The sequence below is a fragment of the Hirundo rustica genome, chromosome 5 (assembly GCF_015227805.2).
Source record: "Hirundo rustica isolate bHirRus1 chromosome 5, bHirRus1.pri.v3, whole genome shotgun sequence".
Taxonomy (NCBI): domain Eukaryota; kingdom Metazoa; phylum Chordata; class Aves; order Passeriformes; family Hirundinidae; genus Hirundo; species Hirundo rustica.
This window is the reverse complement of record NC_053454.1, coordinates 36569451-36588078: the sequence shown is the minus strand read 5'-3', so window position 1 is coordinate 36588078 and position 18628 is coordinate 36569451. Positions and strand designations below refer to the sequence as shown.

At 37.8% G+C, this 18628-nt stretch overlaps 2 protein-coding genes across 3 annotated transcripts in view; one reads left to right on the top strand and one right to left on the bottom strand.

Moving 5' to 3' along the window:
• AIMP1 (aminoacyl tRNA synthetase complex interacting multifunctional protein 1) overlaps positions 1 to 18620 on the bottom strand; it is a 31297-nt gene extending 12677 nt beyond the window's left edge. For both annotated transcript variants that reach the window (XM_040064387.2, XM_040064388.2), the window contains exons 1-4: positions 18484 to 18620; positions 3616 to 3749; positions 2767 to 2880; positions 469 to 627 (exon numbers count right to left, since the gene is read on the bottom strand). In XM_040064387.2, coding sequence (XP_039920321.1) covers positions 469 to 627; positions 2767 to 2880; positions 3616 to 3749; positions 18484 to 18485 — 409 coding nt within the window. In that variant the 5' untranslated portion in view covers positions 18486 to 18620. The remainder of the gene's footprint in view (positions 1 to 468; positions 628 to 2766; positions 2881 to 3615; positions 3750 to 18483) is intronic.
• The window catches only part of TBCK (TBC1 domain containing kinase), a 90028-nt gene continuing 89323 nt past the window's right edge, over positions 17924 to 18628 (top strand). The window contains exon 1 of the mRNA XM_040064385.2: positions 17924 to 18087. The gene's annotated coding sequence lies outside the window, so the exon portion shown is untranslated. The remainder of the gene's footprint in view (positions 18088 to 18628) is intronic.

The following is an 18628-nucleotide window of genomic DNA, read 5'->3' as shown; positions in this document are numbered from 1 at the left end:
AAAATATAAAATAGCTTATGAGTCTCTGTACAAATCACCAGAAAAACGTAAGACAATGCACTATCCTAACATCCAAATTCTGAAAACCTGCACGAATCTAATCATGGCAAATTGATAACAATCTGCATAAGAGAATGATTGCAAAACATCAGTTTAAGTTACAAGATACACTTGCACAAAAGTACAGCTGTCCAAGAGATATGCCTTTTTTCTTCTTCGTGGTGGTTTTTTAAATGAGGAAGTGCAGTTACATCAAACAGAATTTGGCATGTATCCCATGCAAGGAAGAATCTGTAGCTTACCTGACAGCCTTCATTAGCTTTAAGTACATTCAAGATTAAAGAGCTAGCACATAACTCTTCTTACTGCAGATGTATGGAAGCTTTTTTTTGTGCTCAAAATCATGCAAAAGCACTTGCATAAATTAAATACCTCAACTGTCTATCAAAGACAAGAAAAGTGAAGCACCTTTTTTTTCTACTTTTTCCTTCTTTTTCTTTTCTTCATCTTCACCTTTAATTTGATCTTTGGAACCAGAAGATGCTGTAACTGCTGTAGGTTGTGGAACATCCTCTGAAAATGAAGCTGTAGAAAGGGTTGTACCAGGAGGAACTGCAATCTGCTTTACTAAAATCAAAATCACAAAAGTTAGGGGCAGTACCAGAACTCTGAACACTGACATTTTTAAGTGTATAACATAAAGGAAAAAGCAGAGAGAACTGAAAATTTTACTTAATATACTAAACCACAACTCTAAGTAGTGAACCACACTACAAAACACATTTCAGAACACAAATATGATTATTATGATCAATTAAAACAAAGTGTTTGGCTATACATTTTTTAAATGCAAAGAAGTGCTAAATACAGGAAAATATGCAAGCAAACAACATCTCTTTTTGCATTTGATTTCAACATCTAGCTACTTTTTCTACCAATTCCCTATTTCCCATTTGTTTAGTTTCAGTTTATAGCTCTTGTCATACCGGAGACTGTTCCATAAATCAGTTATGCACAACAGTTATGTTACAGCGTATTCAGGTATTCAACTCAACTCCTACAATTAACTTTGGAAACTGAGCCTGAATAAAACAAAAGTTACCTGCAGCCCTAACATGATCTGCTGATTTCTCATTTCCCTTCTGTAAACTCTGCATATTACCCTCAACAGGTCTTTTTAATCTGCTGATACAGAATTCTGGACATTGCACTATCAATCTTACCAGATGAAAAGTGTAAGAATCACCTCTCTTCTACATTCTGCTCTTCAAGAATCTCATCAGGGCTTTTAATCCAATAATTGTACTGGATAAACATCATCAGTGCACTAGACAGTATCATCAAGGCTCCCTTACCCAAGAAAGGATAGGTAAGATGATCTTTTGAAGTTCCTTTCAATCCAGGTTGTTTTATTATTAGCAACTGATAAATCCTTCTGTGTCACCATTATAGAATTCTCCATTCTGCATATATGTTTTGTTTTGCATTTCAGATATTTACTAACCTTCCTGAAGAACTGCACTTTGTTAGTTGATGCCTGTCACCTTCAACACAGAAGTAATTTGCACAAATAATATTCTTATAAACAACTTTCTAAAATCATCTCAATATGGGATGCACTGTACCAACAACCACTTGCTTGCTAGTTGAGGAAAGTCTTTGTTTCTCAGGTTTTGGAAAAAAATATCTTGTTTTGAAAATATTTTGAAAAAATTTTGATCTTCCGTGTTCATCTAATTTCTGTCTTCAACCACGTAGTCCTTTCAAAGCTAACAAACATCTATTTCCTTCAAAAGAAAAGATATTAATTTAGTCCTACTACTACTCAGATGAACTAGCCAACAGATTCTGTAAAATATCCTACACCTGTCAAGAACTGCTGCAGACTAACAGACAACAATGGTTTGGGTTAGTACATGAAAAGGCTTTATTGGTGTTCAAAGGAGAAAAAGAATTCTCTGTATTCAGAACATGTTAATCTTTTTGAAGACTGAATGTGCTTTTATACCAGTAAAACATTCAGTACAGTTAAAGGCTAGCATCCAGAAACACTGGATACAATCTTAAACGATTTACACCACTGACAGCATGGGTTAATAGCAATAACTGTTTCAGGGCAGAAGAAGATTTTTTGGCTATAATTTTAAAAGACAACACAGTGTATGTGAAACACTTCAGTTTGGGGGTTTTCTTCCTCTTTTCTTTTTTAATATGAAGTATGAAATGACGGTACAAGCTGAATAGAACTACACGGAAGAGAGCAAAGACCGAAGTCCAATGTAAGACTGGTCTAAAGCATGGAATCATAAATTCAGAACACATTGTTTCTAAATTTACACTACCACAGCTTTCCTAGTAAGTCCCTGGCCATCTGTACTTTGCACCATGGCTTGATTTTTCCATAGTGATTTTTCAGTCATGCTAGATTGAATACTCAAAGTAGCAAGAAGAGTTAGACATGCAGGAATTTCTACAGCATTACAAGGAATCATTGTCAACAGTGAGGTTCATGGCTTATTATGAAAGGCGCTGAAAAAAAAATACAAAGAACTAGTTCCATGTCTGGTTTAGTATATGCATCTGTCAGGCTTGCAGCTTATTAAAATGTTGGAATCAAGTAACTTGTCATAGTCATGGACCCAGGGAAAATCCAGAATTTGTAAGAAATACCATAGCCACATATGGAACAATAGAAAATCAAGAATTAAGTTAGTTTTGTGCTAACTACATCTATGTTATATAAGAATAGCACTTTTTTTTCCCTACCTCCATTTCGAATTTCAGCCTGAATCAGCTCCTGTTTCAGCCCTTCAATTTCTTTCTTCAGTTTAGCATTTTCTACACGGAGCTTCTTCTCTTCCCGGAGAGACGCTTGCAAGACTAGAATTGATACATTAAAAAAAAACCAGGTTTCAGTAACTAGCATTCATCACTTTGGACACAGAGGTTTGTTTTTAAAGAAAAGTGAAACATGGTGAGCCAAACAGCACAGAAGTAAAACCTTTCAAGGAGTATATCATCAGAAATACTTAGGAATTATTTCCTTTATTGTTGAAATAGCCAGTTTTACAACACTTATATAATCAAGTTGCCTCTCAATATGCTATCTTCTCAGTCTTCTTTCTCTAAACAGAATCACAAGAAAAAATTCCAAGAAACCTACAGAAAAATCTTGATGATGTTTGTAATGTAGAGCACCTTTATGCACTGATACAGTTAAGTACAAAATATCAAAATTGAAGGTATGACACTCTTGAGAGTGCCATAGTTGTGAAAAAACTGTAGTAAATTCAGGATAAAGAGTAGTCTTGTATTCTTTCCAACTCACTCACTCTCTTCAAATGGAATCATATCCTATCAAATTTCCATAATTTGTGCATTAATTCTTCCTCATCCATACCTCATCTATTTCAGAGTGAAAAAGAAACTCAAAAAACAAAACAAACCCCACACAAACCACAGGACAGTGAAGTGGTACTACTATTACAAGGTTTATCTTGGAAAATTTGAAACACACTTTAAAGGCTGACAGCACCAAGTATTCTCATTTTCTCCTATGTGCATTCACTGATAACCATCTGGTTAACAAGTTTAACATGATAGGTACATCCTTACTGGCTTTTTCCTTGAGTAGGGCTACTTGTTGCTTGAGGTACTCAATAACTTGATCGGCCTCTGCACCCTTCTGCTCCAGTCTGTTCAGAACTGCATTGTTGGCTGCCATCTTTACCAAAAAACGGGATAAAAACCTAGATAAAAGACAGCCTAAAATTAAAGAGTTCTTAATGCAATAACACTGTTATCTCTTACCACATCAAGCAGTTCTCAAATCAGTTGCTGAATAAGAAAATTTGCTAAGTAAAAAGCTGGGCTCCCACCTCCTAATGCAAAGTCCAACCAAAAAGCAACAGAATAAATAGAATCTGATATTTGACAGCTGCTTTCAAGTATTTTGGAAGAAAAGCTATTTTTCTTCACAGCTGCAGAAAATGTGTTCTTCCTTCATGAAACAGAAAAAAAAAAATCTACCTTCTCAGAAAGAAAGGTATGACGTGTGGAAGAAGAGGAAGGAAACAAAAGAGAAAAGATTGGACAGGAAACACTGCATCCTAGGCTTAACTGAAAAAAACCAACATATACACAAAGTGCATATCAAATTTTATTGAGACTAAGAAAATGGAATCATCCCCTCAAAAATTCCCAACTTTTCTAATAGGTTTATTCAGAACACACTGAATACTTCATCCATTGTGCTTGTGCATATATTAAGAATTTACTGCTATTTTACTTTTAATACTCATAATTCAAAAATATTTTTACTTATCTCAGATAAAACCCACTTTTGTTATAGGTTTACACCTTCAGAGTTACTTTAGCACCAATTTTGATTGTTCAGTTTTGCATCCACTGAAATGGAAGGGCCAGCACACAGATAACAAAGCAGCAGGGAACACAAAAGACCAGCAAAGAGCACAAATAAATGCTGTCTAATCTTCTTTTATGATATTCACCATTAACTAATGTTTCTCTAATGCTCCGGAAAGTAGCTATGCCTTGTGTACAGCCTTTATTTTTTGAAAGCTACCAAATCTGGCCTACCTTCCTTCTCAGAAACATTTGTGTCTAAACATAAGAGCTCAAATAGTGGCAACAGAACAATGAAAAACAGTTACAATCACTCATATCTGCAGTAGACAGTGCTTTTTCCTTCCCACTCAGTATCTAAATGAGGAAAGAATCTGTATTAACAGCTGCCTCATCTCTAAATCAAGAAAACTGGTTACAGGTGGGAAGAAAAGATCTTTACAAGCAATAGGGATTTAATTCCTGTGAGGTGATTTAATTCCTGTGAGGTGATTTAATTCCTGTGAATTTGTCCAGGAACTGCAACAAATGAAAGAATTGGTAAGGAAATGGCAATCCAGGCACATTTATTGGCTCCTCAACTTTATCAAAATCCAAAAAATGCCTTTTCTCATATCAAATTGGCAGAAAACTTCCTATTTTATTCCAAGGCTATTGTAACACTATGATCTAAATCTGCTTTTAACATACTAATATTCCATGTTGGGATATTCAACAAAAGTAATGCTGAAGACAAAAGAGATTAGAAATAACTGAAAGGTAAACAGCTACAATCACACTCATGCCAGGATTAACATATTTGCCTCTGCTGCACTCTAAAAATCAACACACATTTTATACCTGATCTTATGTTACACATAACTCAAATCTCCACAGGAACGTGTTTCAATAAATTTAAAAAGTAAAACCCCCCAGGAAACTAACTACAATTATTCAGAAATAGTGTATTTAAAAGTTCCCAAAGTAAAATTCACAAAGCCAGAGACAGGCATAATAGTCAGATGATGCATGGGGTATCTTGCAAATTTGATGCATGAACCAACATCCTGCCTTCATTGCAACGCAATACAATCAAAGTCTGTTCTACACACACTGTTTCACTTAAAGACGTGAGAGTATTATGGCCATCACACCTTCCACTCACCCACGCTAGCTTTTTCTTTTAAAAAGAAAGAAACTCTCCTGGAGCAAAGAGCAGAAAAATCTCTCCAGAACAACTAAACTAATTTTTATATTCAAATTAATGTCTGCTAACAAGAAAACAATATTGTTTTCATGGACACACTGAAAACAGAGTTTCAAAAAGGAAAACAGTGATTCCAATAAGTTTCTAATTGAGATGTCAAATGGAAACAGACATAAAAGTATTATGGCACAACACAGCATTAATACAAAGCCTGGGATATTACTGTCTGCATACCAGTAACATTTCTTGCAAGCTACAAATTCTCTCAGGGGAACACAATACTAACAGTGGAAACTTTGCCAACAACAACAGAAATGCTACTAAAACTTCAAAGTGAATAGAATTGGTACATTTTATAGATTTTTAGCCAAGTTGGCTAATGAACTGAAGATCTGGAAATGAAGTTACATGATTACAATTTTCCCACTTGTCAAATAAATTTCTATAAAGCTAGTATTGTAACAATAACACAAAGGAAAAGGTATTTCCGATGCTAATATAAAAAGGCACCAGGCTGAAGTGAACTGCTACAGGAAGAAGCACAGGAACCCATAAAGCAGAGTGATAAAACTGTATCCAAAAAGGGCACATTAAGGAAAAAAAGGTAAGATCCACCCTTTCTTATAGAATTCAAAACACATTAAAAATATGAGAACTGCAATAATCAAAGGTTACAGTCAATCTTTTTTTTTTCTTTTTTTAACCTTTACCCTTTCTATTTTCTTTCTACTGTCCTGTCACCCTAACACAAAAAAATTCTAAAACAACCCACTCTTATTGGCAATACACAAACTAAAAATTGGAAAGAAAACCAGAAATAATGTAGTTTAAAAACCAGATCATAGCTCACTGCAGATACATTCTGACCTGTTTAGGAGAAAATGTCCCAAAGAGCAACTGAAAGTAAAGTCACTTCATCCAACTGTGCCTAATGAGCTCCTTTCCCTTGTTTTGAAAAACAGGTATGGCGTAGTTACATTCAGGCATTCTGGAAAAGGCCTCCTGAAGTTACCTGCTTGCTTAGCTAAAGGAAAGTGTTTTATCTCTGTGTTACTTGCAAGACACTCAGAACTGCTCCAAACCCCACCTGCTCCACTCAATGGAACTCAATCTTGAAATGAAAGACTCAAGCTGTACAGTTATTCATTAGATTACACATCAACACGTGAGACTTGTTCAATTTCTCATCATTCTACCTGCTGATTAAGAGAGTTGCCCATCTTTTTTTAAACTGAAAGCACTGCCTGCTGCTGCCTTCGAAGTAGCTGCAGTACCCTCACAGGAGAGAACAGGCACTGTCCTACATTGTTGCTTAAAAAGAAGTAACGTCAAAGTGTCCCCAAAGTGGCAAACTCCCTAAAAGAAATCAAGACTTCTCATATAGTACAAATTACCCCCAAATTTTAACATGTTTTACAAATACTTTATCAACATTGGCTTCAGCTTTAGAATATATTCAAGTCAAAAACTGAACACACAAAAGACACTAAAAAACATAAACCTGGTTGTAGCTTACTCTTAATTTTGTTTCTCATTAATAGCAAGAAAAAGCCAAAATCCCCATAAAACTAATAACAAAATTTTAAACTTAAAACTCTAAAAATTAGTTTTAGAATCTATTCATAATCTGAACATGGAAGCAATTACTTTACACTATTGGAAAAACAACTATTAAACAGAAAAAAAACCCCAAAAGAAAACCAGAAACAAACAAGCACAATATAAACACCTGAAATTGGAAAACAACTGACTACTAAAGCCTAGAACAATTAGCTCTGAGCATTCCTTTTTCCAGCTGGAAGTTTTAGAAAGCTCAGTACTTTGAAGCTCTCGGCTTTTTCTTGCAATGCTTTGCTAATATCAACACACAAATTAAGATTACAACTGCAGGAGATTTAACCACAAATGCCTCCTTCCCCTCTCTTCCTCTCCCACATGCACGTTAATTCCTCCACAGTAAGAGGGTAAAATTTGGCAGCCCACCACACCTGGACAGCATTCTACTTTGCATGGAGCTTTGCTCTCACCCATCGCTGCCCTTTGCTCTTTGTTTGCCATGGAGGAATCAAATATTCCTACAGCAAAGCTAATTCTATTCATCTTTAACGAAGAACAGGTAAATACCACACAATGGCCCAGGTGGCATTCTCTGTGAGGAATACATTTATGGTATGTTAATGAGTGGATGCCAACCAAGACCTAAAACTTCATTTTCTCACTACAGGAAAAAAATGAAAGATCTGCAAAAAGACATGTTGGCTTGATGGAGATGATCCATTCAAATTAAACAGAACCAGTGGCTTAATCCAAAAGTTATCAACACCACAAGGGTAATATCTCCAATGTTAACTAAAGTTCAATAATTTAAATTATATAAATGTACCTAATGTTAATTCCTCTTCCTAAGCTTTTGGTCTTAAATCCTAAGCAGATCTCAAATTAAAGTAATTTTCTTCCTTTGCAGGATTGTGGCCAACTTTCTATAGCAAAGTATTCTACTTTTTGTAAAAGACCAAGTACCAACAATCACTTTGTTTCTGCAAGAAGAGTGTTCAAAGCCTTCTATCTGAGCATCTTTTCCGAGTATGGTCCTTTCTGGCAGACAATCTTACAAAAACCCATAAACGTAACAATGTGCCAGCTGTTTCCCAGATTCTGCTTTCCTGTGCTTTGCATTTCTATGAACTATGTGAGGATACAGTGAACCAGATTTGAGAATCTCACATCACACCTTTCTATCCTGCAAGGGAAGGAACAACAGTAAGCAGATCAAAACAGAAGAAAGCAGACCAGAAGTATGTTTTCTTCGGCTGAACCAAAGTATCACTGCAACTAGGCAACTGTTGTAACTCACCCCAACTCTTTCAACTTGGAGAATTGAGATCCATGCTTTATAAATCAATTTTTTTTCTTAAGATTTCTCCTACTTTCTGATAAAATGTTCTAGACCTGATGCTGTCAGCATCTTTGGCTAAGACTTATACCTGATTTGATGATTTCACATTTTTGATAGAAAAATTTAAGGTCTAGCTTTCAAACCTCTGAAAGTTTAAGCTATATAAAAAAATCCAAGTCAAAACACAGGAGAGCTACATCTAATTAGTTTTGAGATCAAATCTTAGTTTTGACTTGATCACTTGATTATCCTCACACTTTACTCTTAAGTAATGCAAAGAAAAACAGCAGCAGTTCCCCATTGCCTTAGGGAAGCAATGACCGGAAATACTTTGTTACAAATTTCAATTAAACAGTTCTTTTGCTAGGAAATTTTGGAAATCACGTGTATTTAGTAAGTTTCATGCACTTACACCCATCACCACCACAAAAGGTTGGGTATTTCACTGGTTTTATACCTGTTATATGTTATAAAACACAATCACGGCTTTTATACCCATATATCCCTTCTCAGGAAATTAATTTCCAAAAGATCATGTGATTCCAGGCTTTAACAGACAGAAAATAAACAGATTTATTTATTGGAAATACAGGTTTTCCACAGTTTTATGTGTGTAAAAATATAATTCCCCAATAAAAAAATCCCTCAATTAGAAAAAAACCTCCTCAATCAAAAAAAGTCAAATGGAGCTGTTCACAAACAGTTTCAAAAAATGTGCCTTTTAAACCCATATACAAATGGGCAAAGGTATCAATAACACACAGTATAAGGCTGAGAAAGAAAACAGAAGAATTTCAAGCATTAAGTACTTCCGCACTGCATTACTACCAAACCCATTGCTTCCTTGTTATAATGGAGCAAAAAAAGACATAGTGCACTTACACTTAAATACCATTTCAAGCACACTTGAGACATGCACTTATCAGTGAAGATTTAACTACCAGCTCATCTCTCTTTCAGAATTAGGTTTATTGTTGTCTCTGTAAGGGAAGAATGTATGTTTCCTGAATAGCACAAAGTTCACACATCTAAAAAATACTACCCAAGACCTTAAGCAAATATGTGTAAGTATTCGAAATGTAGATCCTCACCCAGGTCCTTTTCCACATACAGCCAAGGAGACCTATATCAAAACATTTTTGGCAGAACAACTGCAAACACTTGAAAAGTAACAATGAAATTTTAAAACAAACAAATGAACAAAACCCCCAATCAAACAGCCAAACAACCCACAAAACAAAATGACCCCCTGAAAACATACAAACAAAAACCACCCCCAAAAGAAATGAAAACAATCCCCCCCCAAATTTAAAAAGGTAAAAAAACAAATCAACAAAACAAAGCAGAACAACCCCCAAATCCCCAAAACACTACTGTTTAGGTTTTTAATCAAAATTTGAGCAGTATTGGTGGACTGCAGTATAAAAAGTCAAAACCTAGAAACTTTCAAATGAATCATCACTTTGACTCTCAGTACTGGGCTAGTGATTCCCTGCCAGGTACTAGAGATTTGGGCACTATAAAAGATCAAATGAAATTTTAATGGCTACCCTGGTATTTTTTTTAAAAAATAATGCTCTTTTTAAAATGAACAAAATGAAATTACAGCCTAAAATATTAAGAGAGTGTTACAAAGTATGGCAGCGTAAGCCTTAGAGATTCATAATTGCAGAAAAACATCAGATCTCTTGTCTTCCTTTCTCTCCAAACTGTGATTGCTTTAAACAGCCAAAAAACTTGTTTGTTTTTTGTTGTTTTTCTTCTAGCTGTTAAATACAATTTATTATGTATTCCCTATCTATAAGCTTCTGCGTGGTCACTATTGAAAGGAATTTCCCAAGCACCAAGTTAGTAGGCAAAACTGCAAATTTTTGCTGTATGTTATTTCAACTCACTTTTCATCTTTGGCACTGAGAAAGTCAGAATAACTGCTTTGCAGATTTCTAAACACCCAAAATGTCTAACACAGTCCATCCAAGTAGGAATGTCAGCTCTGTGGAATGATTTGCTAGCTCTGGAGACTACAGTCCAACCCTTCTGGCTGCCAGATAAATCAGGCTCACTCCCAGCTGCAGACAGGTCCTTTTGGTAGTCCTAAGAGCCTACTCCGCCCCATTTTAAAGGGTTGTAAATAGTAAAAACACAGAAAACTGAACTTTCTCGTACTAAAAAACACTTCAGCATGAAAGAGATTTTTTTTAACATATGACGGAACAGCACACAACAAAAGGCCCATCCACTGGTAGCAATTTTGACACAACAGAAGTTACTTAGTAATGACTATTTTTAAACGTGAAGACAAGTCGGCCTTGAAAGGGAATGCTGTACCAAAGTTACAAGCAAGTCACGGCATTAATGAGACAGGCAAAAATCAAATCTATAAGCAGCAATGAATGAGGAAGTAACGCATCCATTACAACATACAGGGTAGAAGCATGAAATTAACTGGCCTAATTTGCATTAAAATGGAGGTCTTGGATTGATATGGTAGAGATCATTAGAAACTCGAGAGTCAGAAGTAAAAATCATTTTAGTATTTCGTTCAATTTGCATTTCAAGACTTTAGCTGATGCCACATTGTATTAATTAACTGCAACATACCTTAACACGCTACAGCTGCAACACTCAAAAGGTTAAGAGTACTTGCAGCTTCATCCACATCCCTGATGCAAACGTGTGCTAAATATCTATTCAGGGAGAAGTTTCTACTAATGCTTGCCTCAGTCCAATTCTGAATCAATTCTGTATTCTTTCCCACCTCTGAGCTGACACTCCAAGGACTAAATAAAGCAGAGACATGATCACCCTTAAGGAGTTCTGCCAGGTTAAGGCGGCAGTCAAGTATTTGGATGAAGTCTGCAACAAAATTTACACCTTAATTTATTAATCTGAGCAGTCTGCCTGGTAATTGAACAGCCGAGGATAGCTCAAAACACAGCTCAAGAAAAACAATTTCTTTGCGCCGCTTGACTGAAGTCTCACCAGGTTCCACACCCACTGCATCTGCCAGGTCCCTGCAAGTGCCGTAGAGATTCATCTGGCTGTGCTTTGTAGTGCAGGCTGCAGTTTAAGTAGCAGCTCATATGCCAAAACAGTTGGACAGCCTTATGTATTTTTCAGCAATGTTTATCTTTCAAATCCCACTGCATTGATATTTTAATAACGCTATCAAAATCTTTCAGTAAATGATCACCACGTGCACAAGAAATCCCCACAATAAATCCCGTGATGGAACAGATGCAACACCCACAACACGCTGCCTCATTTCTTGGACTGTAATCACTGATTTCCAAACCCAAAATACATCCAGGTCTTTGGAACAGAAAGCTTACATCAAAAACTTACAAGGCTTTTTATTGATTTTATTTTTCTTTCATTTTGTTGGGATTTTTTTGTGGTTATATGTAGATGTGTATGCATATACAAATAAATATATATATTAAAAAGTATTTGCTATTCACATCTCAAAGTATCCTCATAAAACTTCCCCGACAGGTGATGAACTTTACAATTACAGACACACACATATGCCTATAAATTCAGAAATTTAAGAGGGCTCAGCTGCATCTGGACAAGCCTGCAAGGTCAGCATATGCCACAGGAACTCAAAGAATCTGTACTGTGGTTCACCCTCTAGGGTTTTACTGGGAAAGTAAAGTGAAAGCTTTAGATTACCGTTGTAACTACAGGGTAAAGTATTCATAAATCAGAGAGAAGAATCAGAACTGCACTGAAATCTACCTGTTGGTGCCAAGTAGAACAGTTTCTTAGGTATTTTATTGTTTTTTGTAACTTTATCCTAAAAAAGTGAACGTTAACACTACTTCCTTAATTTAGAGCAAGTACAGCAGTTACAGAAAGGAAAAGGAAGAAAGATCTGTTACACTCTCTCCCTAAGAGAAGCCTCAGTCGAGAACAAAGATATATTTTTTAAATATCTCTCAAAATCTGCTATTTTTCTTTTGGGTCTGCCACAGCAGATAAAAATCCTTGTCAAAAAACCCTCGCTGCTAAGAAGACACTTCAAAAATATCTTTTCCTTAGGAACTTGAAGTTTGGGAATAGGAATATCATTCCGCAATGTATTTTATGTCTGCTACAGTCTGCAAAATAACGGTACTGGTTGGGTAGTTCATAGGAACATTGATCCCCCTGTTCCAATTCAGTTTCTAATGCTCTTAATATCTGAAACCTGTCTGCTAGTTATCTTACACAGTCCAAGTGTGTTAAAAAAAGAATCTTGAAATTTACTACTTTTACATTAATATCAACTTTTCTACTTGTAAAAGTAGTTTTTTGTAGCACAGCTAAAGGAAAACACGATTTAACCATTCAATTAAAACAAGTGCTCAGGTTAAAAATAACCATTATTTACTCACAAAAGCACTGAGCAGACCTCATGCAGATGTATTTTGAAAGAGTCGGTGTCCCCTAACTTCAGACACATTAGCAGCTGCTGGTAGTTACTGAGGCAGAAACTTTCGGTGTTCTCTATGAGGGCCAAATAAAACCTGAAGAAAAAACTGAAAACGTGCATGTTTGGGTGCACGTCTTTGTGTAATCAATTCAAGAATAATGACAAATATCTTTTAATGGGGAGCAACAAAGCTGTGAAACAAAATTTTCAGGGTAAGAGCAGTCCTTGAAGAACTTTGAGCCTGCAACTGCAGCACCTTATTTACACAGAAAAAACCTTCCCCACACATCACAAATAATTGTACTTTCCAATGCTGAATTTACTCAGGATGATATTTTAATGAAAACCTATAAAGATACTAACTAACCCTGTGCAGAGAATTATTATTTATTCAGCAGTGGAATGAAAAGTCTAAATGAACTTTTTTATGTAAAGTGGGCTGACAGCTAAGCAGCCAGAAGCAGTTTCATGTCACTTCAAAATCACATGCCAGCAGTATCTACCACTTCTTTGTAGTTGTATGCAGTGAGAAGCACTTAGGGTTCACAGCTTTTAAAACTTCTGGGAAGAAAATTATTTCCCCTCTTTTAATGCTGATCTGTGCACAGGGAAAAAAAAATCACAAAAGCAAACAAACTCCCTGTGCACTCATCTTGGATGTTGAGAGGGGATGTCAGCTATTAAGACTGATAGTCTCTGACAGAACAATCCTCCAAGCAGCTTTTGGGGAATAGCCATTTTTCATTTATGGATTGAAACTACAGAAACAAAAGACATTTTAAGACAAGTTAGCTAAATTCTACTTTTGCTGTGTTCCAAATTCTTCTATTAAAAATGCAATAATTTTTCAACAAATATTTTCAATTGACATATGGTGGTTTAGCATCTTCAAAAGTGCTAATCTGAAGGTAAGTTTTCAGTAAAATGCAAAGGAAAAGAAAATATCTGTGTGCCTAGTTCTTATCACGAGTATTATTCTATAGAGGGTAATTTGGATGTGAAATTCCTTATACACTGTGCTCCACCAAGGCTAACTGAACCCCTAAGAAAAGATTAATTTCCCTGGGGTACAATTCAGCGTCATATCCTTGTTGGCAACAGTGACTTCCTTAGTGTGCGACTGTTACCAATTATTAGAGCCCTTGAAACAGAAGGTTTCAAACCTTACAGTAGGACTAGCACAGATGTGAACTCAGGGCCTTGCCTCCAGAGCAGCTGCCAGCAAGCCAAATGCAATGCCTCTCACATGCCATGCACCAGCCCCTGCACTCCTGGGGGAACAGCAGTCCCCAGCTGCCCCGGACAAATGAGCTGCTGAAATGATCTGTCCACTTATCCTGAGAGACTGAAACAAGATGCCACTACAAAGCTGTATATTAAACTGTAACTGAGAAACACTCTGGGATAGAAATCAGATCCAATAGCCACGGATAGTTTCTGAGAGAGGGTCCTGAAGTCACAGACCAAGCTTTACACCATTAATTCATACTCAGCTATGTTGGGAAAACTCCTGATGAGAAGGAAATGGAAATAGAAGTCTTCTATAATAGGTAGTTTTATGCCAAAAAGATTGAAGCAAATGACCTCAAGAGGACATGTGCTAACTTGAGGCAATTTTTGATGATGTTTAATGCATTACCAACTGCCAGGAATTCAATTTTCCCCTAATCCAGAATAGAATCTCTGTCAGCATTTCAGAATTCTGAGGAAAGAATGAGTTCTACATGAATTGTGTTCAGCAGATGACAGTTAAATACAGTACATGTTGCTTTCTAATAAGAATGCTAGTTTAATCTTCACCCTCACCCTCTACAGTTCAGAAAGTCAAAGAGTTTCTAGGCTGTTAATTTATATAAAGTGGCATAAGAACTTAAGACTTGAGAGTGGTGAGGCACTGGTGGAGGTTGCCCAGAGACCTGCTTCATAAGCAACTGTTCCCTAGAAAGAACAGGAATCTGGCACACTGAACTTCGTAATCAAGACTGACAGTGGTTGCCATGCCTAAAACCAGTTACAACTGCCCAGAAATTTCTAACAATACTGAACTTAAAAGCATTGGCTAGAAGCACAGAGTACGCTCAGGCAAGGCACTTCTCCTCTTAAAATGTAAACGTGGATGTTTGGAAAGCTTAGGAATACTCAAATGGACATGGTGACAATCTAAAAACATTTGGAGCCATCATACTACCCAAGCAAACTAGCACATTTTTATTATGCTCAAAAATCACTTTCTCTTGTTTCATCTGTCAGATCTAGTCAACTGATTGGAATGACAGGGGCTGTATTTTCAGGAGGAAAATACATTATTGCAATATGTTTCATGCTTGTTATGGACTTCACCATTAGAAAACTTCATGGCTCAAAAAGCATAAAGGCAACGACTCAATCAATTAACACAACACTACACCACAAAAACTACAGAGAATGACTTCTCATCTGGGAATCTCACACACGTATCATCCAGCTTAAAGAAAAAATAAAAATCCAACTTCTAATTTCTCTAGAAAGCAAGTGTGAGGGACACAGGCTAGAATAAGGGAGAAGCAAGTCAGGAAAGGCCTGACCAGGCACCTTTTATTATAGGTAAACTGCCTCAGCTGCTCAAGAGGCTGCCCAAGCAATACTCCTGTTGAACTTATACATACTCAAGACCCCCTACAACTGGCACAGAGATTTGCCTTTGTTCAAATTCCCCTTTCCTGCCTCTCAACTTTTTCACGACACTTCAAAGAAGATCAAAAAGCTTGAAAGAAGTGCAGTTGTTTAGTCTACAGAAGAGAAGATAAATGGGAGACCTGGTCCTGTTCTTCAAAGAAAAAGCAAGTTGGTACGAGAACGGGACTAAACTGTTCACCAGGTCTGATGCAGACATGAAAAAGAAAGCAAGATTTAAGTTCTGGAAAACTTTCAAGTAAGAGTAATAGACTGAACAGGCTGCCTTTAGAGGCTATGGAATATCCATCACTGGAAGGTTTCAAAAACAGGCTAGGCAAACATCTGTCAGAAGTGATTAAGTTACAGTCGATGAGAAGATCATTTGCTCCTCTTCTGCTAAGGTCTTTTTGTTACACCCAGTGTTACAAACCCAATCACGTTTCTGTCTTTTACATGCCTGTATTTTATTTAACTTCAAAAAACATGCAGTAAAACCTGCCCTTCTGTGATATTTCCACATATTCAAGTGTTTATTTGGGACAACATAGTAGACATCAAAGATTTGTTAAATGTGAAAGCAGGATAAAGAAACCACCTGTGAAGTGAAATACCAATGTATTAAATTTACACTCAGTCTGAATAAACTGACCTCCAACATCATAATGCAGACAGCACTGCATCTTTTTGTCCTCCAAGAGAAAAAAATTGTTCAACTGATGACTGACTGATCTGCAGTCACTTTAAGATGTTCCTTATAGGATTTTTTTAAAAAGAAAGCACTTTTCCCTAAGCACAAAGAAATATAAAATTAAATATTACAAAATATTAATAGAAAAAAAGACAGTAGAAGGGTGCTTTGAGAAGTATCCAAACTTTTTTTAAACTACATTTAATTATGAGTAAGGATGGCTTCCATCATACTGGAGGAAAAAAAAGCCATTGGAGACCTTTTTCCTCCCCCTGCTGTTTAATACTAATGTAACTATGGAAATGAAAAATAAACACTGATTTCCCTTCACTCCCTGCATGACAGGAAATCTAACAGTGGAATTGTTTCTTGGTAAAGGTAAGAACCATGCAGGTAACTGTTCAGAGGAATACACAGGTTTCTGGGGGTCTCTGCTGGACTGTCATCATATACCTCATACCACTACAAGAAGGAAGAGGTGCTGTTTGCTCTGCTCACATCTGATGTTCCTACCAGCTGCCCTCTGTGTTGACTCCTCACTTTTGTCTATGTTGGCTGGCATTTGACCCTCTTTAGGTTTTAGGTAACACTCCCTTAGAAGAGACAAACATGAATTAATAGCTGTGACATAAGGCAATCAGATTATAATCAGGAAAGTTAAAAAATACTATGGTCAATACCAGATCTGTCTTTCTGCACCAATCCTAATGACAACTGTTTTACATTATTTTTATTATATAGGTATTTCCCAAGTATGTTCATGGGACTTGTATAGTGTGTGGGATTTGAAGGCACAAAAGAACTCAATTCTTCTTTTCATTCTTGGTCTAGACAGGTCTGGGATAACATTTATCTCCTATTTTTCCTCTCAATGTGTGTTTTTTCTTGTCAATTCAAGATCTACCCTTCAGTCTGATGTCAAGCTTTTTCAGAGTAACATGACATCCATAAAATTATTTATTCTACTTCAATGGGGAAAGGGCAGGGAAGATGAGAAACCAGTAGCATTAAGAAAAATCCACAGATTGTTTAGCCCTCCTTTGATAAAGAGGTCCTAGGTTAACTTTCATACTAAACTGAGTTACAACAACATCAAAGCTATATCATCATACCTTTCTGTATTAAACTTATTTTTCAGATTGTTTTCCCACTCAAATATGCTTCATTATCAGAAGCATCAAGTCTTCAAGGCTGTAGGCAACTTGAGTCCTATTATTCCAATCTGATGGACTATTTTAAGATTTGCACAAATCTTTTTTAGCAAATATCCTTTTTTATTCGATATCATTTTCTTCAAACAATCCACTGCTTCCAGTCTGGAGAATGAGAAGTTGTTTCCTTCTCTCTTTACACTTAAAGGTGTAAAAGAAACAAAGGTATCTAGAGCAATGTATGGAAAATGTTGCCATATGCTGGGGGGCTGTGGACTGGCAACACAACAAAAAACTCGTCCCTGTTGATCTGATGCACGCTTCCCTGCACAGAACACGGGCTGTGTGCTAAACCTTGTATCTCTGCTGAGGATGGACAAAATGCCGGGTTATACTCTGTTCTTCACTCAAGGCTACGCAAAAGTATAACAAACGTTATACAATTAACCAAAAGTGAGGCAGCATCTACGTTTCCTTTAAAAATAGCAAACGTTAGTGGATACTCCGTGCTAATTTCCAGGCTAACACGGCATCTTCTTCTTGCACAGCCCACCACTCTACGCCGCTTCCAAACCCTCACTGCAGTGACAGGAGTGAATAAAGGACCACAACCGCTGGAAGATGAACCACTTCGCGTGCGGCCGCGTCCTCCACGCAAAGCGCGGGATCTCAATTTGCAAGGCTGCCCTACAGCTAGAGCGCACGTCGAGCGCTGCGATAAAATCCCTGGTAAGAACTGAACCACGACCGTAACGCCGCTTCCTGCGGCCCTGATTCTGGCCCTCCGCCGCTGAGTGCTCTCTCAGAAGGGCGGTCTCCCTACGACCACCGCCACGGGGCACCCCCGCTCCACCCGACCCGACCCGACCTGCGCTGGCGGCTCGCAGAGAATTAGCAGGGGCCAATTAGCGGGGCCCCGCCTGGCTCCCACCCACCCCAGGGAGCCGGGCCCGGCCCGGCCCGGCCCGCGGGGCAGCCCCAGGGCACCCATGGCGCCGTTCCCCAGCGACTGGCGAAGAAGCACCGAGACGGGTCCCGGCGGGGGCACCGGAGCGCGGAGAGGGGCACGGAGAGCGCGGAGAGGGCAGAGCCCGGCCGAGCCCGCGGCGCCGCCGGGACACTCACATGAACCGAGGAGCCGCCGCCGCTGCCCGCCCGGGGAAGAAGGACCCGCTCCCGGGGCTGGCACAGCGAGCGCCTGACGTTTGCAAACGCGCCAGGGAAAGCCTCGCTCCCCCCAGCAAGCGCGGGGCTTAGGCGCCCAACGCGT